The 22,702-nt window shown below is 47.6% G+C and overlaps 3 protein-coding genes across 6 annotated transcripts; 2 read left to right on the top strand and 1 right to left on the bottom strand.

The window, feature by feature from the left end:
• Positions 1–91: 91 nt before the first annotated feature.
• On the bottom strand, positions 92–19,199 carry LYSMD1 (LysM domain containing 1). Of its 3 annotated transcripts, XR_001709395.4 has the most exons (4): positions 18,295–18,594; positions 14,927–15,291; positions 14,005–14,210; positions 92–162 (listed from the first exon to the last, which is right to left on the bottom strand). XR_001709395.4 is itself a non-coding variant. In XM_003308374.6 (3 exons), exons 1-3 carry the CDS (start codon positions 18,996–18,998, stop codon positions 14,072–14,074), a joined length of 540 nt encoding a protein of 179 aa, XP_003308422.1. In that variant the 5' UTR covers positions 18,999–19,199; the 3' UTR covers positions 12,934–14,071. The 3 variants fall into 3 exon arrangements, 2 of the variants coding, with proteins under 2 accessions (XP_003308422.1, XP_001171513.2); XM_003308374.6 differs by lacking the exons at positions 92–162; positions 18,295–18,594 and adding an exon at positions 18,963–19,199 and having other exon boundaries at positions 12,934–14,210; XM_001171513.8 differs by lacking the exon at positions 92–162 and having other exon boundaries at positions 12,934–14,210; positions 18,295–19,087.
• On the top strand, positions 9,808–12,935 carry TNFAIP8L2 (TNF alpha induced protein 8 like 2). Of its 2 annotated transcripts, none has more exons than XM_003308373.6 (2): positions 9,808–9,910; positions 11,852–12,935. In XM_003308373.6, exon 2 carries the CDS (start codon positions 11,884–11,886, stop codon positions 12,436–12,438), a length of 555 nt encoding a protein of 184 aa, XP_003308421.1. In that variant the 5' UTR covers positions 9,808–9,910; positions 11,852–11,883; the 3' UTR covers positions 12,439–12,935. The 2 variants fall into 2 exon arrangements, with proteins under 2 accessions (XP_003308421.1, XP_009429343.1); XM_009431068.5 differs by having other exon boundaries at positions 9,821–9,910; positions 11,879–12,935.
• An 87-nt stretch (positions 19,200–19,286) lies between the features above and the next one.
• On the top strand, positions 19,287–22,348 carry SCNM1 (sodium channel modifier 1). Its single transcript, XM_513787.9, has 7 exons — positions 19,287–19,419; positions 19,687–19,757; positions 20,148–20,236; positions 20,334–20,431; positions 20,539–20,627; positions 21,357–21,551; positions 22,196–22,348. Exons 1-7 carry the CDS (start codon positions 19,369–19,371, stop codon positions 22,293–22,295), a joined length of 693 nt encoding a protein of 230 aa, XP_513787.4. The 5' UTR covers positions 19,287–19,368; the 3' UTR covers positions 22,296–22,348.
• Positions 22,349–22,702: the final 354 nt, after the last annotated feature.

Here is a 22,702-nt window from a genome sequence, read left to right as displayed (position 1 = left end):
GGGAGGGGCGCCAGGAGCACCGTCCACCCAGAGGGCCAGGCCGGGAGGCTGAACTGGAGACCAGAGACAGACGCGAGATGGAGAGACCCACGGACAGTCGCCGACACCGGGCAGAGGAAGAAATACATACAGAAGCAGAGACAGGCTGGCACAGGAGAGGCTCTGGGGAGAAATTTCACAAGAGAGGAAGAGGAGCTGGGAGGAGAAACAGACAGGAAACCTGGGAGCCTCGCGGGGCTGGGCTGGGCTATCAGAGCCTGCGCGATCCGTCCTCCCTTCCCCTCCTATACGGCTTGGGCGACCTTGCTCCCGAGGGCGCATCCCGCATCTCCCTGACTCTGCCCCCAACTCTCTGTTGCTCCTCTCTATGCGTTGTCCCTCTGTCTCCTTATTTCTCCCCGTAGGCCTCCTCTGGTTCGTCCTGACCCGGATAAGGAGGCCTAGCATGCGCGTGGGGGCTGGAGGCCTGGGAAAGGAAAGGAAGGTGTCAGCAGGAGGTTTCCCTTGTTTCCATGATCTCCTCCCCTCCCACCTCTACAAAGCAGCATGAGTTTGGGCCACTATGGCAAGAACTAGCTAGCAGTCAGGCTGTTGGGTAATGGAAGAGGGCAGGTGAGAGAGGCTGAAGCCAAAACAGATGTGGAAATGAAGACTAACTGACTCAGAGAAAGACACAAAGAGTAGCAACGCTAAGACTTGATAAAGTAACCCACACAGCCTTCCTGCCCCACAGACATACGTCCCACCTTTCCTCAGAGGACCCTGACATCCCTCCAAACAGCAAAACTGCCCCTTCTCCCTCCCCACCCTTCATAAAGCCCCTGGGAATGTCAGTGAGGAGGAAGAATAAACTACTACAGACAGGATTGCTTGGTACCTTGGTATTGCCTGGTAGGATTCTTCTCTATGTGGGGCTGGGACAAAAGACATTCTCAAAATTCTCCAGGAAAGTGGGTGGCCTGGGAGACACTGGCATTCTCAGATAGTTTTATCTGACTGAACACTTCTACCCACATCTTGGACTCTGGACTAGAGGAAAGGAGGGGGAAGGGGTTTGCCACTTTAGGCCAGCCTTAACTGGACTGTGATCAGGGAGGGGAGTATCAACAACTAGGCTAAGCCCCACAGCGAGTACACAAGAGACCTAAACATACACACACATGTGCACACGCACACACACAGAAAGAGAGAGACAGAGAGACAGATTTAAGGCCAGGTGAACCAGTAAGATGAACAGTAACTCAGTAAAGTCAGATCTAAAAAAATAGAAGAAGATAAACAGGGACAATATCTACACAGAATTAACGGCCGAGGGATCTTGGGTCCAAGGCAATTCAGCAAACTGTCAGACAGTTGGGGTTGTTTTAAAGGCTGGAAAGAAATTTTCAGAGAAAGACACCTCAAAATATAGAGGCACTGAGAGGTTAAAAGAAATCTCCTCAGCTCCTAGCACAGGGTTTAGGTACTCAGATACATGCTTATTGAACAGATTAGTGAGTGGGGATTAAGGTGTAATTCATTTAAAGTTTTAGGACCCAGCTCAAATCTCAGTTCAATCCAATAAGTATTAAACACTTACTTGAGACACAATCTACTACACAATCCACTGTGGGTTGTGGTTCCAGACTTTAAGAAAATGATAATATATTTGAATTAAAATAAGATTTGCACATACTAAACTATTAAAAAGTCTAAACTATTAAAAAGACAGTACTAAATATTAAATATTTAATAGTACTAAACTATTAAAAAGACAACACCAAGTCTCAAAAGAAAAGCTACATTGAACATGAATTTCCAAATGTGCAAAGAAGACAATAAATATTCTCCGAAGACTGCACAGAAAGATGCTGGATACATTTTATCATGAAGGACAGGAAAACTTTGGTGGGAGTTGGCTTGGTGCAAAAGAAGAAAATGTTCCCGAGGGACACAGCTTCAGCAAAAGCTTTTACTTGGTTAGCAAGGAGCCTGCAGCATGGATAAAAAAAAGGTCCTGTGAGGCTGGTGTGTGGGAAAGGCACTAGTTAGGAGCAAGGGGAGGGAAAAGGGGAAGACAAATTACAGAAGGCCTGGAATGACTAGGTGAACTGGTTAAAATCATCTGACAGGAGTAGGACGTCATTTTAAATTCTTGAAAAAGGGTGCAACTTGTATTTTTTTATTTTTTTAAGCAAGAAGACAGAGACCTACTAGCAAGTAAACAAGGTTTAAAGGTGAGGGGAGAGGGACAATCAGACAAGGGTGATGGGAACAGGTTTAGAAAGAAATACATGAATCTGAGAGCTATTTTGAAGGACAAATCAAAATGACTCTCTTGGCTGGGCGAGGTGGCTCACCCCTGTAATCCCAGCACTTTGGGAGGCCGAAGTGGGCAGATCACCTGAGGTCAGGAGTTCTGAGACCAGCCTGGCCAACATGGAGAAACTCCAGCTCTGCTAAAAATACAAAAAAACATTAGCCGGGTGTGGTGATGGGCACCTGCAATCCCAGCTACTCAGGAGGCTGAGGCAGGGGAATTGCTTGAACTCGGGTGACAGGAGATTGCAGTGAGCCAAGATCGTGCCACTGCACTCCAGCCTGGGTGACACAGAGGGAGACTCTTAAAAAACAAAAAACAAACAAAAAAAACCTCTCTTCCTACTCCCTTAGTGTTTTGAAGAAAATCACACAGTCCTGGCCGGGCGCAGTGACTCAGGCCTGTAATCCTAGCACTTTGGGAGGCCGAGGCGGGTGGATTGCCTGAGCTCAGGAGTTCGAGACCAGCCTAGGCAACAACGGTGAAACCCCGTCTCTACTAAAATACAAAAAATTAGCCGGGCGTGGCGGCGTGCGCCTGTAGTCCCAGCTACTGGGGAGGCTGAGGCAGGAGAATTGCTTGAACCCAGGAGGCGGAGCTTGCAGTGAGCCGAGATCGTACCACCGCACTCCAGCCTGGGCAACAGAGCGAGACTCCATCTCAAAACAAGGAAATCACACAGTCCCACAGATTGGATTGGAAAAGCACTCTCTTCCAATCCCCAGGGAGATATTTCAAACTTCCTCCTTTTTTTGCAAGTTCCTTTCCTTACCATTTCCTTGTTCATCTCAGGAAAACCCTCATCCGTCTTCAGAGAAAACAGAGATAATAAAGTGAGAATTCCACCAACTTTTTGCTCCCTACAGATATACTTAGCTGCATCATGTCTCTCTCATCCTAGTGAATGCCATCCGTATCACCTGTTGAAGGTTCACCTATGACTTTACTATAAGTTGTATGCAGTCCCTGGTTGTCTATCTTGCTCAACACTGTATCCTTTCCTTGTAGCATAGTGCCTGCACACAGAAAGTATTAACTTAAAAAAAAAAATAGAGGCAGAGTCTCATTGTGTTGCCCAGGCTGGTCTTGAACTCCTAGGCTCAAGTGATTCTCCTGCCTCGGCCTCTCGAACTGCTGGGATTACCGGCGTCAGCCACCATTCCCAGTCTTAACCTGTCCTTTTCTACTGATATTTTCCCCTTAGCATATACACATGCTCAAGTAATTCCCATGATTAAAAGGAAAACATTCCAAACTTTCTCTTGATCCTTGTCTGCACCCAGTCATCACTCAATTTCTCTTCCCTTCATAACTAAGCTTCTAGAGTTACCTATACTTGCTATATCCATTTTCATGATTCTCATTCTCAATCATTTTAGTTTTTGTCCCCATCAGTCCACTGAGATTGCTCTCATTAAGGCCACCAATGACCTCCTGGTCACATTCAATGAACAACTCTTCAGTCTTTATCCTTTTGCCCTCTCTGTGCCATTTGACCTGTTGACTCCCCCCTCCTTGAAATGCTTTCTTCTTTTGGCTCCTGAGGTCCCTCTTTCTCTTAACAGAGACTAGGGGCTTAATAAATATGTATTTTTAATGAATGGATAGTTTCACTTCTATTAATATGGCTTTTCTTTTCTTTTCTTTTTTTTTTTTTTTGAGACAGAGACTCACTCTGTTGCCCCAGGCTGGAGTGCAGTAGCATAATCTTGGCTCACTCACTGCAACCTCCGCCTCCTGGGTTCAAGCGCTTCTCCATCTCAGCCTCCCGAGTAGCTGGGATTACAGGCGCCCACCACCACGCCCAGCTAATTTTTATATTTTTAGTAGAGACAGGGTTTCGCCATGTTGGCCAGGCTGGTCTCGAACTCCTGACCTCAAGCGATCTGCCCACCTCAGCCTCCAAAGTGTTGGGATTACAGGTGTGAGCCACCACACCCAGCCTAATATGACCTTTCTTAGCCTTCTCTGACCTCTCTAAATGCTGGTGTTCCCTATGGTCATGTCCTTAGCCACCTCTTTCTTCTCTACCCATTCTCATTGGTCAAGATAATTCGACAATGAGAACAGTTACAAAACCAACAGTTACAATAAACTGTTTTGTTTTTTTTTTTTTTTGAGATGAGTCTCCCTCTGTCACCTAGGCTAGAGTGCAGTGGCTCACTCGGCTCACTGCAAGTTCCGCCTCCCGGGTTCACACCATTCTCCTGCCTCAGCCTCCAGAGTAGCTGGGACTACAGGCACCTGCCACCATGCCCAGCTAATTTTTTTTTTTTTTTGTATTTTCAGTAGACACAGGGTTTCACCGTGTTAGCCAGGATGGTCTTGATCTTCTGACCTCATGATCCGCCCGCCTGGGCCTCCCAAAGTGCTGGGATTACAGGTGTGAGCCACTGCGCCCGGCCACAATAAACTGTTTATATGTTGCTTACCATAAAATCTAGGTGTTCAACTCAGGTCTTTCTCCTGAGTTCTAGACTCATGTATACAATTGCTTATTGGATACTTCCATTTGGATTTTTCATGTTTACCACTTAAAAACAGGAAGTAGCCAGGCGCAGTGGCTCACACCTATAATCCCAGCACTTTGGGAGGCCAAGGTGGGCAGATCACCTAAGGTTGGGAGTTCAAGACCAGCCTGACCAACATAGAGAAACCCCGTCTCTACTAAAAATACAAAATTAGCTGGGCATGGTGGTGCCTGTAGTCCCAGCTACTCAGGAGGCTGAGGCAGTAGAATCACTTGAACCCGGGAGGTGGAGGTTGCCGTGAGGCAAGATCGCGCCATTGCACTCTGGCCTGAGCAACAAGAGCGAAACTCCATCTTAAAAAAAAAAAAAAAAAAAGACAGGAAGCTTGTCTTTTATCTTTTTATCCCCAGCACTTAATCGTAATGCCTGGCATACAGTAAGTAGAGGAAGAAATAAATGCATCAAAGATTAAAAACAAACAAACATCCTATGGCTCAGAGGAAAAACAACAACAACAACAAAAAACAAAAACAAACAAAAAAAACAAGCCAGGTATGGTGGCTCATTTCTGTAATCCCAGCATTTTGGGAGGCCAAGGCAGGCGAATCATGAGGTCAGGAGATCGAGACCATCCTGGCTAACACGGTGAAACCCCGTGTCGATTAAAAATACAAAAAATTAGCTGGGCGTGGTAGTGCGTGCCTGTAATCCCAGCTACTCAGGAGGCTGAGGCAGGAGAATCGCTTGAACCTGGGAGGCAGAGGTTGCAGTGAGCCGAGATCGTGCCACTGCACTCCAGCCTGGGCGACAGAGTGAGACTCCATCTCAAAAAAGTAAATAAATAAAAATAGGACAGGCACGGTGGTTCACACCTGTAATCCCAGCACTTTGGGAGGCCGAGCTGGGCAAATCATGAGGTCAGGAGTTCAAGACCAGCCTGGCCAACATAGTGAAACCCCGTCTCTACTAAAAATACAAAAATTAGCCGGGCGTGGGGGTGCGCGCCTGTAATCCCAGCTACTTGGGAGGCTGAGGCAGGAGAATCACTTGAACCCAGGAGGCAGAGGTTGCAGTGAGCCGAGATCATGCCACTGCACTCCAGCCTGGGCGACAGTGTGAGACTCGATCTCATAAATAAATAAATAAATACCCCAAACAAAAAAAGAGTAAAAGCTGTGAACTATCTCCAGCTATGTCAGGCTGACTTACTTGACTGCTTTAAATCACACTAAACTTACTCTTTCTGAACTGATATGAGAGTATTGATCTTAACCATGGTAAAACCTCACCTAAAACAAACATCGGACTGTTCCATCCTGAATACTTTTCCAAATAACTGAAGTTTATCCAATTAAGTGCAAAATATCTTCATTTTGCTTCAAAGTAGAAATTGCTCAAAAAAGTACTATTCACTTCCTGTAGATTATACAGTGGAAAGAGCACCATTGAAAGTCATTGAGACTTAGCTAGATTCATCTCTGGAGTATGGCTTTGGATAAACTACTTATCTCTAAGTCTGATTCTGTCTTCTGTAAGTGGACATACTACCTTCCTGCCTACTTCTTAGGATCAAATAAGATCCTGTAGGTGAAACATTTTGCAAATTCAAAAGTGTTTTGCACATTTAAGATACCATCATTTGGCCAGGGTACACAGTGACTCACTCCTGTAATCTCAGCACTTTGGGAGATTGAGGCAGGAGGTCTGTTGAGTCCAGGAGTCCGAGGCTGCAGTGAGCAGTGTGAGCCACTGTACTCCAGCCTGGGCAAGATAGCAAGACCCTATCTCTAAAAAAAATTTGTGGCCAGGCGCAGTGGCTCACGCCTGTAATCCCAGCACTTTGGGAGGTCGAGGTGGGTGGATCACAAGGTCAGGAGTTCGAGACCAGCCTGGCCAATATGGTGAAACCCCATCTCTACTAAAAATACAAAAAAATTAGCCGGGCATGGTGGCACATGCCTGTAATCCCAGCTACTTGGGAGGCTGAGGCAGGAGAATTGCTTGAATCCGGGAGGTGGAGGTTGCAGTGAGCCGAGATCATGCCACTGCACTCCAGCCTGGGTGACAGAGCGAGACTCCATCTCGAAAAAAAAATTGTTTTTGGCCGGGTGCAGTGGCTCATGCCTGTAATCCCAGCACTTTGGGAGGCTGAGGTGGGTGGATCACGATGTCAGGAGTTCAAGACCAGCCTGGCCAAGATGGTAGAAACCCCGTCTCTACTAAAAATACAAAAATTAGCCAGGCATGGCAGTGGGTGCTTGAAATCCCAGCTACTCAGGAGGCTGAGGCAGAGAATCACTTGAACCCGGGAGGCAGAGGTTGCAGTGAGCCGAGATTGCACCACTGCACTCCACCCTGGGCGACAGAGTGAGACTCTGTCTCAATTGAAGAAAAAAAAAAAAAAGAGAGAGAAAATAAAAGACTTCCCCATGAATGAAGTAAATGAACATTATAACATGTGACTCCTATGTTACTACCATTTTCCCCTCATATCCTGGTTCTTGGATATGTTTTGACTTTATTCTTTCAGCACATATTTATTGACCACAGTATGTGCCAAGCACTGTGTAGACACTAAAAGATAATCTGAGCTCAGTGGGTAGACAGTTAATAAAATCACAAATTAAAGACGGGCGCTATGGCTCATGCCTGTAATCCCAGCACTTTGGGAGGCCAAGATGGGCAGATAGCCTGAGGCCAGGAGTTCAAGACCAGCCTGGCCAACATGGCGAAACCCTGTCTCTACTAAAAATTCAAAAATTAGCCAGGTGTGGTGGCAGTGTAATCCCAGCTGCTCGGGAGGCTGAGGCAGGAGAATCACTTGAACCTGGGAGGCAGAGGTTGCAGTGAGCTGAAATCGCATCACTGCACTCCAGCCTGGGTGACAGGGACAGAGCAAGACTCTGTCAAAAAAAAAAAAAAAAAAAAAGAGAGAGAGGAAGGAAGGGAGGGAGGGAGGGGAGTCTGAAGCTGGAGAGGAAAACAGGTAAAGACTAGGTAGCAGAATTCTGAATCCAGAAGTTATTATTGTATTTGCATCTTCTTATATTTTTATTCCCTTTATTCTTTTTCTTTTTTCTTTTCTTTTTTTGGAGACCGAGTCTCACTCTATCACCAGGCTGGAGGGCAGAGGCGCGATCTCGGCTCACTACAACCTCTGCCTCCCTGGTTCAAGCGAATCTCCTGCCTCAGCTTCCCGAGTAGCTGGGACTACAGGCATGTGCCATCATGCCCAGCTAATTTTTGTATTTTTAGTAGAGATGGGGTTTCACCGTGTTAGCCAGGATGGTCTTGATCTCCTAACCTCGTGATCCGCCCACCTCGGCATCCCAAAGTGCTGGGATTACAGGTGTGAGCCACCATGCCCAGCCGAGACAGGGTTTCACCACGTTGGCCAGGCTGGTCTCAAACTTCTGACCTCAGGTGATCCACCCACCTTGGCTTCCCAAAGTGCTGGGATTACAGTCATGGCCTGGAGCAACTTTTTTAAAGTTTGCCATGATCTGATCTTTTTCCTTCTTCACTTATCTCTCAAACAACTTACATTCCAGACATAAATCACCACTTCCTGAGAATGTCCTGTATTTTGTTTTTTTCCTGCATGTGCTTATGCCGTCCCCATCATCTGGGACTTCTTCCCTATCTCTGGCTATTAAGTAGTTGAATCTATCTTTCCAAGTCTACCTCTTCAGCCCTATCATAATTAAGCTTCTTTAGTCTCAAAATTATTTAAATCTCCATTAAAGTTAATGGCATTGTTTGACTAGTATTACTGTTATTTATGTTTAAGCTTATCTCCCTCGCCAGATTCCCCATAAGATTCTTGATAGCAAGTGTTTTTGTCTCATTCAACAACTGTGACTTCCAGGATGGGTGCAGTGGTTCACGCCTGTAATCCCAACACTTTGGGAGACTAAGGTAGGAGGATTGCTTGAGCTTAGAAGTTCAGCCTGGGCAACATAGTTAGACCCTCCTCTCTACAAAAAAAAGGAAGGCTTGTGAGCCTCTGGTCCCAGCTACTTGGGAGGCTGAAGTAGGAAGAGCTCTTGAGCCCAGGAGGTCAAGGCTGCAGTCAGCTGTGATGATGCCACTGCACTGTGGCCTGGGCGACAGAGTGAGACCCTATCTCAAAAACAAAGCAACAAACAAACAAACAAACAAAACCCAATTGTGACTTCCCCTCATTTTGTATCCCTTTAGCAGCTACAAAGTAGCTACTACAGTAGCCTACTCAGTAGGCCCTGCGGGGTGCATTGGCTCACACCTGTAATCCCAGCACTCTGGAAGGCCAAGGTGGATCACCTGAGGTCAGGAGTTCAAGACCATCCTGGCCAACATGGTGAAACCATCTCTACTAAAAATACAAAATAAGCCAGGCATGGTGGCACAGGCCTGTAATTTCAGCTACTTGGGAGGTTGAGGCAGGAGAATCACTTGAACCCGGGAGGCAGAGGTTGCAGTGAGCCGAGATCACCCCATTGCACTCCAGCCTGGGCTACAAGAGCAAAACTCTGTCTCAAAAAAAAAAAAAAAAAAAAAAAAAAAGGCAACTCAGTAGGCTTGTTCCTCTACGCTAGTGATTCAGTGCTGTGCTGGCACCTGCTGGTCACCTGTGGTGCAGCAGCCCTGGTCCCAGAACCTTCCTCCCTTCAGTATTAAGGGTTGTGACAGTCTGTGCTCTTACCTGGCAATCACTGGAATAATATATTAAATACTTGCCCCACAGCACCACCTTTCAATCTTCAGAACTTTTCCCACTGACCTCCTACCCCAGAAATTTGGGCTTTACATCCTTCCCAGTACTGTAGAAATGTAAGGACAGGATCTTCAGGAACTGGGCAGCAAGAAAAGAAAGAAGCAATTTGAGAGTGGAGGATGCAAATCCCTTTCCCCCCTTCAAAGAATCGAGACTATTTCCAACAGAATTCCACTCTTTTTGACCTTTGTCTTATTTCTAGGTTGCTCTTGGGCCAGAGGCCTTCTTGGTGACAGAAGTGATGAACCGGAGGTTAAGCAGAGAGTAGGTAGGCGGGGCTCAAGGGGTGGGGCCAAGCCAAAGGGCTCTCACATTAAGTGAAGCTTCTCCATTCTGTAAGCTTTCCGGGAACATCCAAGGCAAGACTGGCACCCAGCACAGCAGGTGAGGGACCGGCAGTGACAGAATGGTAGACTTTAGGGGTAATGGTGGCAGAGGAGTCTCTAGCTCTTTCAGTCTTAGCTTTTCATATTGTGAAACTCTCGCTTGTACAATTCTTGGGTCCTTTGTAGAGCTTAGCTTAGTTTTTCTGGTGGCAAGGCAGCCTCTGAAAGACCTGGTTTTGGATGCGGTGGGGGCAGGGCTGAGGGATGCAGGTGGATCCATATCCATATGGATGTGTGCGAAATGCAAGGAAATCTTAGGAAACAAGGAGATAGATGGGTAAGGGCCAGAGGGAGAGTATGGCCAGGCCAGAGGATCATAGGGAGGACCCAGACAAGAGAAAAAGGGAGACTGAAACAGGGAGAGAGGGAGAAGACAGCGGAATAAATGTGAGACGGCAATGGGGGCAATGGAGAGCTGGGTAACAGGAAGGCCAAGGAGGAAGGAAGGCTCACATGGAGCAATCGCCTCTTCCGGCTGGGGAGCATGGTCCAGAAAGCCCCAAGGCAAGCTGGGAGCAAAACAAGGTTCAGGTTTCCACTGGAAGGATTCAGCTGGGGAAAAAAACCCCCACAGTCCCCACCTCCTCTGCCTCTTCAGACTCCCATTTTGGTTTGGGGGAGAGGGCGAGGCTGCTCCTCACTGCGGTCACAGCCACATCCTGCAGAGCAGAGGAGGGGGAAGTAAGAAGCAAAACAACCAGAAGAACCACAGGCGAAGACCATGGGGAGAGAACCCTGGACACATGGAGCTGATATGCCACCAAGAGGGTCCTGAGTTCAGTGTAGCAGAAGGCTCAGACCTTCAGGACTGCCTGCCCTTCTTGAGGTGCTGGCTTCTCGTGCTTCCTCAGTGTGCTTTAACCACACTGGGAGCATTCCGGGGAAGCAGGTTTCTCTGGATTATTTGGTTTGAAGCCCATCTTTATAATTTACTAGTGACTTTGGCCAAATTGCTAAATTTCTCTTCGCTTCAGTTTTCTCATTGCAAAATGGGGATACCTACCTTAACCTTACACAGGATTGGGAAGGCTAAGATGACTGACGTAAAGCACCTGCATATAGTAGGTTCTCAGTAAATGTTAGTTATTACTCCTATTAGGATTCCTGGGATGCTTATGCTTCTTACTTTAAAGGAAGTATAGTGCACTAGCTGCCACTGGCTTTGGGGGCCAAAAAATGAGTTGCGTTTGATCTTGGGTAAATTACTTAATGTAAGTATCATTTGCTTAGCTGTAAAACAAGGATGGTAATATCTATGCCACACAGACATATGGCACAGAGTCAATGTCCAAAAATGGTAGCTGTAAGAATTCTGTCAGGCTGGGCGTGGTGGCTCACGCCTGTATTCCCGGCACTTTGGGAGGCCGAGGTGGGCAGATCATAAGGTCAGGAGTTCGAGACCAGTCTGGCCAACATGGTGAAACCCTGTCTCTACTAAAAATACAAAAATTAGCCGGGCGTGGTGGTGGGTGCCTGTAATCCCAACTACTTGGGAAGCTGAGGCAGGAGAATAGCTTGAACCCGGGAGGTGGAGGTTGCAGTGAACAGAGATCACACCACTGCACTCCAGCCTGGGTGACAAAGCAAGACTCCGTCTCAAAAAAAAAAAAAAAGAATTATCTGTCAGGTAAGCCCTGTCTTCACTGCAGCAGCAACAGCCTACTTCCCCTTGAGATGTAACTTGTGCTAGGCTAGCCTCCCGTGTGCCCACATTCCTCCAGCCGGGGCTATCGCCACTCCCGTGGGCTGTTTTGGAGTCAAGATTTGCTACAGCACTAAGGGGAAAAAGCAGGCAGGAGCAAGGCATAGAGGACTGAGGGGCCCCAGGGGGCGGAGAGGATGACAAACAAAGATGATGATGACATGGAAACTAAAGAAGCAACAGAAAGGGGAAAAGCCATTTCTCTCTTTCTAAGGAAGCCTGTGGCCTTTCTTCTAGTGACTGACCACATACCCCACTCTCCAGGACCCATGGAGTCCTTCAGCTCAAAGAGCCTGGCACTGCAAGCAGAGAAGAAGCTACTGAGTAAGATGGCGGGTCGCTCTGTGGCTCATCTCTTCATAGATGAGACAAGCAGTGAGGTGCTAGATGAGCTCTACCGTGTGTCCAAGGAGTACACGCACAGCCGGCCCCAGGCCCAGCGCGTGATCAAGGACCTGATCAAAGTGGCCGTCAAGGTGGCTGTGCTGCACCGCAATGGCTCCTTTGGCCCCAGTGAGCTGGCCCTGGCTACCCGCTTTCGCCAGAAGCTGCGACAGGGTGCCATGACGGCACTTAGCTTTGGTGAGGTAGACTTCACCTTCGAGGCTGCTGTTCTGGCTGGCCTGCTGACCGAGTGCCGGGATGTGCTGCTGGAGTTGGTGGAACACCACCTCACGCCCAAGTCACATGGCCGCATCCGCCACGTGTTTGATCACTTCTCTGACCCAGGTCTGCTCACGGCCCTCTATGGGCCTGACTTCACTCAGCACCTTGGCAAGATCTGTGACGGACTCAGGAAGCTGCTAGACGAAGGGAAGCTCTGAGAGCCCTGAGCCTAGCACATTCCACCTTGACAAAATGGTTGACTGAGAAAACACAGATAATGGGCTTCCTAACCCTGCTCACCTGGCACTAACACTTTTCAATCTTCAGGCTTCATTCCTTCCCAAGAGTGCTTTTGACTCTGAGACCAGCCCACCCCCAAACAGCTAGTGGAGAAGGAGCAATGCTGAGGGGTGAGGCCTCTCTCCCACTCCAGCCCCAAGACAGGAAACAGAACTGCCTGAAAAAGGTGAAGTGAAACTTGGATCTCTATTTCTCCCATAAGGGACTTCTGAAACAGGGAAGCCCCCTCCCATGTGAACCAAGGAAAGGAGGCACAGCCCAGAGAACCCCTTTGGGGATACTAAAGACAGAAGAGGGGAAGGTGGCCCTTAGAGACAGAGCTTGGACAGATGCCAGAGGCTCTGTTCCAGAGTGCAGGAAGAAGGGGCTAGGGCAGGGGACATTCTCATAGGGGAAATAAAACTACTAAAATATGCACAGGGCTCAATGTTTAATCTGTCCAGCTTCATATACCTTATAATCATCACAGAAGAAAGGAGGTATATAAACATTACTTATCTCACCTCTCATCATTTCCAAACAGGAGACTGAGGCAGATTTCCATTATTACTGAGGTTCCCTTACCTACTTCTGTTTAAGAAACAAAACAACTGTACCATAGATCAGTGCTACAAATCGCAAATAAATATGCAGTGAGGAGGAAGGCATAGAGAGAGAGGGTCTGGAGGGGAGGGGGTGTAACAAAGAGACTCCCACAACTGGCTTCCTCTTCAAACCCCAAGGAAAGCCTTCTTCCATCTGTTCCCCTCACCACAGGCTGAGCAGAACAGGTCAGAAGGGTGAACTGGTAGAATGGAGAGCTCAGGTCCCTACAGTGCTGCTTTTTCTCAGAGTCAAGAATTGTGAAAAAGTTACAGGGAATTGGTTTGTCAAGACTGAGCCCATTCAACAGGAATGGGGTACCAAAAAAAAAAAAAAAAAAAAAGAATCAGCCCAAATCTGTCACTTTGAGATTGGAGAAAAGGCCAACAGTCATCCATTCTCTGTGGTGGGCTAGATCACCGATTGCCTCATCCTCAATAACATGTTTGGCTAACAAGGTGGGGAAAGTGGAGAACCAGCAGTCACTGGCTCACTGTTCCCAGGTTCTCCTCACCCCAGGGCTATAGAAATTCCATTTTTCAGCTAAGAGTGGGAAGAAATAAAATATAGCAAATAAATATTACTTCAATATTAGCACCAAATAAATTATGTCACATAGTTGGAGATGAGGAAGAAGCTGAGGGGGAGTCTCTGCTTCCCTGTTCTAAGGCCAGGGAAAGGTAAAAAGGATAGGAAAGGCAACAAGGACATAAAAAGAGCCTTTTGAGTCTAAAGGACTCAACTCTAGATTCAGCCCAAGAACTGGGAAAGGTCCAGTTCCCATTCCCTAATCTTGCCAATAAAACTGCCCCAGGCCAAGGAATTTTTGGCAGACAAGGAGGCTGGGGAGGATGGCTGGAGTGGAGGGAGGCAGGCTCATAAGCCATGTTCTTGAGCCTCACCTCAGGCTCCTCTCCCCCTGAAGTTTCTCTTTCAACATCTTGCTTCTCTCAGTCAGTTCTGGGGACATCAGAGTTTGAAGATTTCATCCTCCTGGTCCCGTAGTGTCCGGGTCCGAGAGGTACGGGTCAGCGGCACAGGACCTAGGACTGCTCGTTGCTGCATCCAAGGGGAGCTCAGGTGGAGACCTGCATCCTCCCCAGGTACCCTGCAAGTGAGGAAAGGGGGGAAAGAGTGACAGATCAAGGGAAGAACCTGACAATGGGCCAAGTGAGAGGTACATGGAAAGCTGTCTTCTAATACATAAGCTGGTTGCTTCAAGACAGTCTCAGTACCCTCTAGATAAATCCTAACCCTAATGCTCCTTCATGGATGATCAGAGCAGTAAAAACAGTTAACTGTCAGCTGGCCGCTGTGGCTCACGCCTGTAATCCCAGCACTTTGGGAGGCCGAGGCTGGCGGATCCCGAGGTCAGGAGATTGAGATCATCCTGGCTAACATAGTGAAACCCCGCCTCTACTAAAAATACAAAAAATTAGCCGGGCGTGGTGGCGGGCGCCTGTAGTCCCAGCTACTCGGGAGGCTGAGGCAGGAGAATGGCGTGAACCTGGGAGGCGGAGCTTGCAGTGAGCCAAGATCGCGCCACTGCACTCCAGCCTGGGCAACAGAGCAAGACCCCGTCTCAAAAAAAAAAAAAAAATAGTTAACTGTCTGACTCCAATAAGAACACAGAACCCAGTTTTCCACTGCCTCTACCCATGCCAGCAGCCATCACCTCTGCTCATTGTCTTGGGGCCACATGGGGGAAAGGTATCACCTTGCCTCTGTTGGCACTGTCCTTACTTACTTGTGTTTGTGGTTAGGTAAGACAGGAATGATGGAGGAGTCTAGGGAGGAACTTATAAGGAACCATTCAAGACTCACCCATTTTCCCCTTTTTTCAGCTTCTGAGCAGCAGCCTTCTTGGACAGGCTGATCTGTGAATCAAGCTTCTTAAGGAAATCAGAGGCAGAGAGGTCATGGATGGGCATGGGGGTTTCCTGGCCAGGTGTGGGGAGGACTTCACCATTGGCACGTCCTGCTCCTGTCTCTTGTTTCTTCCTCTCAGTTGAGTGTGGCCAAACTTCATTGTTACTTGGGTGTACTTTTTCCTCTCCATCTTTCTCTTCCTCAGAGTCTAAACCATTGAACAGGTCTCTGGGCTCTGTCAGGATGGGGATGTAGAGGGTTTTCTTCAGGAAGATGGAGTCATTAGTATAAAGGCGGTTTGCACGTTTAATCTGTTCCATCTTAAAAAAAAAAAGTCACCAAAATTAAGGACAGTAATAATGATCAATCTTACATTACATCTTGAGCTTTTTAAAGTGACTGTACAGAGTCTTCTTTGATTCCATAACAACCAAGCTAAAGTACAAAGGGCTGACATTATTTCTATTCTATAGATGAGTGGTTTTCACACTTTTTGGTCTTAGGGCCCCCTTACATTTTAAAAAATTATTGTGCAAGCCAGCCGCAATGTCTGATGCCTATAATTCCAGCTACTCAGGAGGCTGAGGAGGGAGGATAGCTTGAGCCCGGGAATTAGAGTCCAGCCTGAGTAATATAGTGAGATGCCATTTCTAAAAATTAAAAAATTAAAAATAAATGAATAAATAAATTAATGAATAAATAAAAATGAAGGAACTGAGGCTCAGAGAGGTTAAGCTACTTTCCTAAAATTATCTATCAAGTTAATGACAGAGCTAGAATGACAATCCTGGGTCTTTTCACTGCTTCTGGGAATGCTTTTCACACTATACTATTAACAATGTCATTAATAAATATTTATTTTGACCTATTTATTCATCACTGGACATAGTGACTGGCATCACCATCTATCTGCCTGGCCTCCCAAGGTAGAAACATCAGTGTCATCCTTAACTAATACTTGCCTTTCATCACCATACCAAGTGGTCAACAAAACTGCTTCAAAAATCTCTCTCACATCTGGTCTCACCTTCAGGTCTACTGCCAAAGATTTAAAATAGACCCTCAGTATTTCTCATCTGGGGTTATTGCAACAGTTTAACTGGCCTTCCTCGCTCTATTTCTACTCATCCTCCTCTTGGCATCTATCTTTCTAAAAAAATAAATCTGATTAACCCACTACCCACCTATGGCTCCGCACTGGCTAAAAGATAAAAACCAAATTAGCATTCAAGGGCTTTCTCAATCCAGCTCCCAAAGGAAATGTCTAGATTAATCTCCCTCTGCCACCTCTACATTTTGCTATCCTGAACTTTTTATTTTTCTTTGAACATTCCATGATCTTTTTCACACTTTATTCATGCTGTTACTTCTGCCTGAAATGCTCCCACCCCCCTACTATCCCATTCTCTGCTTGGAAAACTTGTATTCATCAACTATCACTCCCTTTGTGCTACCTTCTTCAGGGCTCCCAATGCATACTGTAAATATTGCTATAATAATACATAACCCTACTATAATATTATTCACCTCTTTAAATATCTGCTTTGCCTAAACCCTATAAGTCCTTTAAGGGCAAGGATTGTGACTTGCTGTCTCTGTATCCCCAGGCAGTCATTAGCATCCTACAGACCTTGACACATAGCAGGGGCTCATTAATGCTTTATTTAAAAATTATTACTTATAATTATCTAATTATTATCATAATTAGATAATGAAATATAGAAACTATAGATAGAGTGTATTCGTATTTTCTTTCTTTCTTTCTTTCTTTTTTTGGAGACAAGGTCTCACTCTTCGCCCAGCCTGGAGTGTAGTGGCGCGATCTCGGCTCACTGAAACCTCCGCTTCCCCGGCTCAAGTGATCCTCTGCCTCAGCCTCCCCAGTAGTTGGGATTACAGGCACATGCTACCATGCCCGGCTAATTTTTGTATTTGTTGTAGAGATGGGGTTTCACCACATTGCCCAGGATGGTCCTGTACTCCCGAGCTCAAGCAATCCACCCACCTCAGCCTCCCAAAGTGCTGGGATTACAGGCATGAGCCACCACGCCTGGCCCACCACAGCCCCTTTCCAACTGAAATTTAATCTTTTCTGATTTCCTATCTTTGTGTGTGTGTGTGTGTGTGTGTGTGTGTGTGTGTGTGTGTGTGACAGAGTCTCACTCTGTTGCCCAGGCTGGAGTGCTGGAGTGCAGTGGTGCGATCTCAGCTCATCGCAACCTCCCCCTCCTGGGTTCAAGCGATTCTCCCGCCTCAGCCTCCTGAGTAGCTGGGATTACAGGTGAGCACCACCACGCCCGGCTAATTTTTGTATTTTTAGTCGAGACAGGGTTTCACCATGTTGGCCAGACTGGTCTCGTACTCGTAACCTTAGGTGATCCACTTGCCTCTGCCTCCCAAAGTGCTGGGATTACAGGGGTGAGCCACCATGCCTGGCCCCTATTCGTTGTTAATACCTTTACAAACTCACCACATTCTGTCACTTGTAATCATTATTTGTGTCCCTGTTCATTTCTCATTAGGCCATAAATTACATGAGGACAGCAACCATATAGTTTAAGTTTCTGTCTCCCAGAAAAGTTATCACAGTGCTTTAAATACAGCAAGCATAAAAATGTTGGCTAAATTCAACATTTGTTTGAGTGAGATGGAACAAGAAAACAGGGGCAGGGATAGGGGGAGTAACCCCATCAACTTCAATGCTGTACATTTTTACATCTATCCAATTTCCCCCATGCATGACCTGAAATACTTGGTGTAGAGTACCTGTTTTGCACAAAGGAGGCCACCTTACTGGAAAGAAGGCAGAGCATTGAGGAGGAACCAAGAGCAAAGAGAGGTGGGCACTTTAGGAACTGAGAACTAAAAATCAGCTCTCCATTAGTTGCTGTAAACGTTTAATCACTCTCAACGTAAAATTTTCTGTGTGGTTAATAGAGTCAGACAGACCTGTTTGAATCCCAAATCTGACGCTCATTATTTGACCTTAGCCAAACTGGTTAACCAATCCAAGTCTCAGTTTCTTCATCTGCCAAAAGGGAACGATAAATGTATACTTGATACAGATGTGAGGGTGAAATGAGCTAATGTATGTGAAGCCCCCAGCACAGTGTCTGGCATAATAAAATAGGAGCTGTTCCTCTCCGTTGGAATAGTAGGGCAGGACTTGTGCAACACTGTGATGGGAAAACAAAGATAAAGGCAGAACAGAGTGCAACACATTAGGAACATTTCAGGGGAGGTTACCTAGAAGGGCCACTACATTCTTCTCAGGACTAAATCCCTCCTGACTGTTGTCTTCACCCCAATCCTGGAAAACTCACCGTCACCCCATATTTGAGTGCTAGTCCAGCCAGGGTGTCTCCGGGCTCCAACTGATGCTCCAGGCGTCTTTCCCTCACTGGGGAGCAGGCCGATTGCACCAGGCTTCCATATGAACGAGCCCGGCTCCCTTGAAGCAGTCCTGACCCCCCTGGCGGGGGCTGTCTAGACGGGGAAGCCATCTCTTCACCCTGCCAACAGCTAGGGTTGCAACTAGGGGAGGTACGACCGAGACTGCGAGTGACAGGCCTGAAGTCTGGGAATGGATATTCAGGGGATTCCTTTCCCCCTCTCTCTTCCCCTGTGTCCCCGCCTCCCCAGCACTACGCCATCTGCCCCCTCCCGGTTTCTCCTCCCTCCAAGCTACTTATCCACAAATCTGTCCCTTGAGTATTCAGTCCCTCCCTAATTCTCCCCTAAGCACCCCTCCGACTCTGGACTCCCCCACAACTCCTCGCTACATTGACCTCTGACCTTTGAACTCTAGAAATAATCCTCAACACTCTTTCCTCAGTTTGCCCCCAAGTAGCCTGGCCTCAGGGCGCTCCAACATCCCAGCTCTGCCCGGTCCCGGGGTTTGTTTGCTAGAGTCAGGAACAAATCAGGCCCACCCCAGGTGAACTGTCGCCGCAGACGAAGAGCGTGAGGATTGCAAGAATTTGTAGTACACCTTCCACTCAGAGATCCTCAAAGCTCCGCTCCGCATAAGATAGGTCACACCCTCAAATTTCGGCTCCACATCTAGGTTGTTGTCCCTCCAAACGCCTCAGATCCGCCAAGATGCAAGGGCCTGGATCCTGCTGAGCGGCAAGGTCTTTGAGAAAAGACTTCATTTCCCAAAAGGCTCCGCGTCTGCGGAGTCGCAGGGCACCATAGGAAATGCAGTTCCCTCCGCGCACCAGAGAGTGGATTTCCGGATCGCGCAATGCATGCGTGGAAGTGCGTCCCCGGAAGTACGGAGGCCGACAGGAAGAGAAGGAAAAAAGAGAAGGCGCTGTCCCGCTCTTGCTACGGTGGCCTGGAGGAGTGGCGAAACCGGAACAGAGAATTTATCACTTCTGGGACTCACAGTCGTGATGTCTTTCAAGAGGGAAGGAGACGATTGGAGTCAACTCAATGTGCTCAAAGTAAGCGTGAGCGGAGAGGATCTGGAGCCGCTTCAGTCGCTCTCTGAAGGTTGGGAAGGAGCTTTGTTTCATTGCTCTGGCAACAACTCGGGGGTGCAGGAGAGAACCAGGCGACTTAGAGCTGTGTAGTGACTCCTTTTTCGGTCTATGATCGCTGTTCTCCCCAGGGTCCTTATTCCATTTCACTCCTCATTTCTATAATTTCACTTCCACCCCTCTCTCCTATCCCGCTGATCCCGTCCGGATTTCTTCCCCTACTCCCTGCAGAAAAGAAGAGTCGGGGACCTCCTAGCCAGTTACATTCCAGAGGATGAGGCGCTGATGCTTCGGGATGGACGGTAAGAGCAAGGAGTGGCTCAAGCCTGAGGGTTCTGCGGTTAGAGGCTCAATAGACTTTTTTTTTTTTCCTTTGAGACGGAGGTCTCGCGGTGCTGCCCAGGCTGCCCTCGAACTCTAGGGCTCAAGTGATCCTGCCTCCTCAGCGTCGCGATTAGCTGGGTTTACAAGCGCATGCCACCACGCCTGGCTTCAACAAACTTTTGTTATTAATTAGGACAGCAGGAGTACCTAGGATTCTTTGGCGGCCAGTGAGGACTGGAAGAAGTGGAGATTGGGTCACCAGGGAGTTGGGTTTTGCAAAGACTGCTAGGACAGGGTGGGACCTATGGCAGGGACGGGCCCAACCCTCTTCCCCTGGACCACTTATCCTCTTCTCTACCCCTGCTCAGCTTTGCTTGTGCCATCTGCCCCCATCGACCGGTACTGGACACCCTGGCCATGCTGACTGCCCACCGTGCAGGCAAGAAACATCTGTCCAGTAAGTTAGGGGGAAGACGGGATGGGAATAAACCCTCGAAATCTTTGCACACCACTCTTGGTGCTATGCTTTTAATTCTGTTTCCCTTTCTCCTCAGGCTTGCAGCTTTTCTATGGCAAGAAGCAGCCGGGAAAGGAAAGAAAGCAGAATCCAAAACATCAGAATGAATTGAGAAGGGAAGAAACCAAAGCTGAGGTAATCAGAGAGTGGAGAGTGTGTTCTAGGCAAGACCCTGCTGCACACACCAGGCTGGAAGGGCGGAGGGCTGAAGGCTCTGACTCTGTCTCCCATCTCCTTACCAGGCTCCTCTGCTAACTCAGACACGACTTATCACCCAGAGTGCTCTGCACAGAGCTCCCCACTATAACAGTTGCTGCCGCCGGAAGTACAGGTATGGGACGGGAAAGCCAGAGGTAGGAAGGCTCAGAAGGAGACAGATGGCTCGAAAAGAGTTTTCCAGTGTGTATTCTGAGGAATACTAGTGTTCTGGAGATGTTACTTAGTGTTTCAAGAAAAGGAGAATTTTGGCTGGGCGCGGTGGCTCACGCCTGTAATCCCAGCACTTTTGGAGGCTGAGGTGGGTGGATCACTTGAGGTCAGGAGTTCAAGACCAGCCTGGCCAACACGGTGAAATCCTGTCTCTACCAAAAATGTAAAAAATTAGTTGGGTGTGTGGTGTGTGCCTGTAATCCCAGCTACTCAAGAGGCTGAGACAGGAGAATTGCTTGAATCCGGGAGACAGAGGTTGCAGTGAGCCACGGTCACACCACTTCACTCCAGCCTGGGTGACAGAGTGAGACTCCATCTCAAAAAAAAAAGAAAAGAAAGAAAAAGAAAAGGAGAATTTTGTGATTTTTAAATAAAGTTTGGGAAATGGCACTTTGTAGTTCTACTTGAAGAATAACAGTTTTAAAAACTATACAAAGTCTTAAGATTAAAAAAAACTTGTAAAATTTTAAGCTAGCCTTTCCCAAATTCATGATTCTGAAATCCTTTGTATGCAGAACTTATTAATATCTTGAGAAATATAGTTTAAGAAGCACTGTTTTAAGAGGTTGGGAGTCATAGGAGAGTTGGCCCTTTCCCTTACTGCTTTTACAGACTATTCTTCTCTACCTAGACCAGAAGCCCCTGGTCCCTCTGTCTCCCTTTCCCCTATGCCACCCTCAGAGGTCGAACTCCAAAGTGGGAAGATCAGTAGGGAACCTGAACCTGCGGCTGGCCCACAGGCCGAGGAGTCAGCAACTGTCTCCGCCCCTGCACCCATGAGCCCCACAAGAAGACGAGCCCTGGACCATTATCTCACCCTTCGAAGGTTAGTATGCCTAATCAGTTTCCTCAGATTTTCTTTTCTCTCTGACACCCTTGTTTCAAAGCTATTGTTTTTCCTTTTTTTTTTTTTTTTTTTTTGAGATGGAGTTTCACTCTTGTTGCCCCAGCTGGAGTGCAGTGGCACGCTCTCGGCTCACTGTAACCTCCACCTCCTGGGTTCAAGCGATTCTCCTGCCTCAGGCTCCCGAGTAGCTGGGATTACAGGCATGTGCCACCACGCCCGGCTAATTTTGTATTTTTAGTAGAGACGGGGTTTCTCCATGTTGGTCAGGCTGGCCTCGAACTCCTGACCTCAGGTGATCCGCCTGCCTCAGTTTCCTAAAGTGTTGGGATTACAGGCGTGAGCCACCACACCCGGACTCCCATTGTTGTTTTCCATCTTTGGTTTCATTTTGTTTTAGCCACCCAACTTACATGGCTCTCAATTTTTTCTCACCGCTAACTTTTTTTTTTTTTTTTGGTAGAGACAGGGTTTCACTATGTTGGTCAGGCTGGTCTCGAACTCCTGACCTCAAGTGATCCACCTGCCTCGGCCTCCCAGAGTGCTGGGATTACTGGTGTGAGCTCACCACTAACTTCTTAATAAGCCTCTTTCCTGATCGATGCTATTTTCTCTGATGTTTCCAGCTCTGGATGGATCCCAGATGGACGAGGTCGATGGGTAAAAGATGAAAATGTTGAGTTTGACTCTGATGAGGAGGAACCACCTGATCTCCCCTTGGACTGATACCCTTTTCCCATTCATTCACAAATAAATTACAATGGGTGCTGAGAACTTAACTTTCCTTAAGTCTGGTTCCTTGTTGGATCTCAGGATTTCAGATCTGTTCATTCTCATTCCAGCTACTCCTTGCCTGCAAGGTACACAGCTCTCCACACTCCTTTTTTTTTTTTTTTTTTTGAGGCGGAGTCTCGCTCTGTCACCCAGGCTGGAGTGCAGTGGCACGATCTCGGCTCACTGCAAGCTCTGCCTCCCAGGTTCACGCCTTTCTCCTGCCTCAGCCTCCTGAGTAGCTGGGACTACAGGCGCCCGCCACCATGCCCAGCTAATTTTTTGTATTTTTAGTAGAGACGGGGTTTCACCGTGTTAGCCAGGATGGTCTTGATCTCCTGACCTCGTGATCCGCCCTCCTG

Source organism: Pan troglodytes, chromosome 1 (genome assembly GCF_028858775.2).
Source record: "Pan troglodytes isolate AG18354 chromosome 1, NHGRI_mPanTro3-v2.0_pri, whole genome shotgun sequence".
Taxonomy (NCBI): Eukaryota; Metazoa; Chordata; class Mammalia; order Primates; family Hominidae; genus Pan; species Pan troglodytes.
The sequence above is the reverse complement of the archived record's forward strand: the minus strand, read 5'-3'. Positions and strand labels throughout refer to the sequence as shown.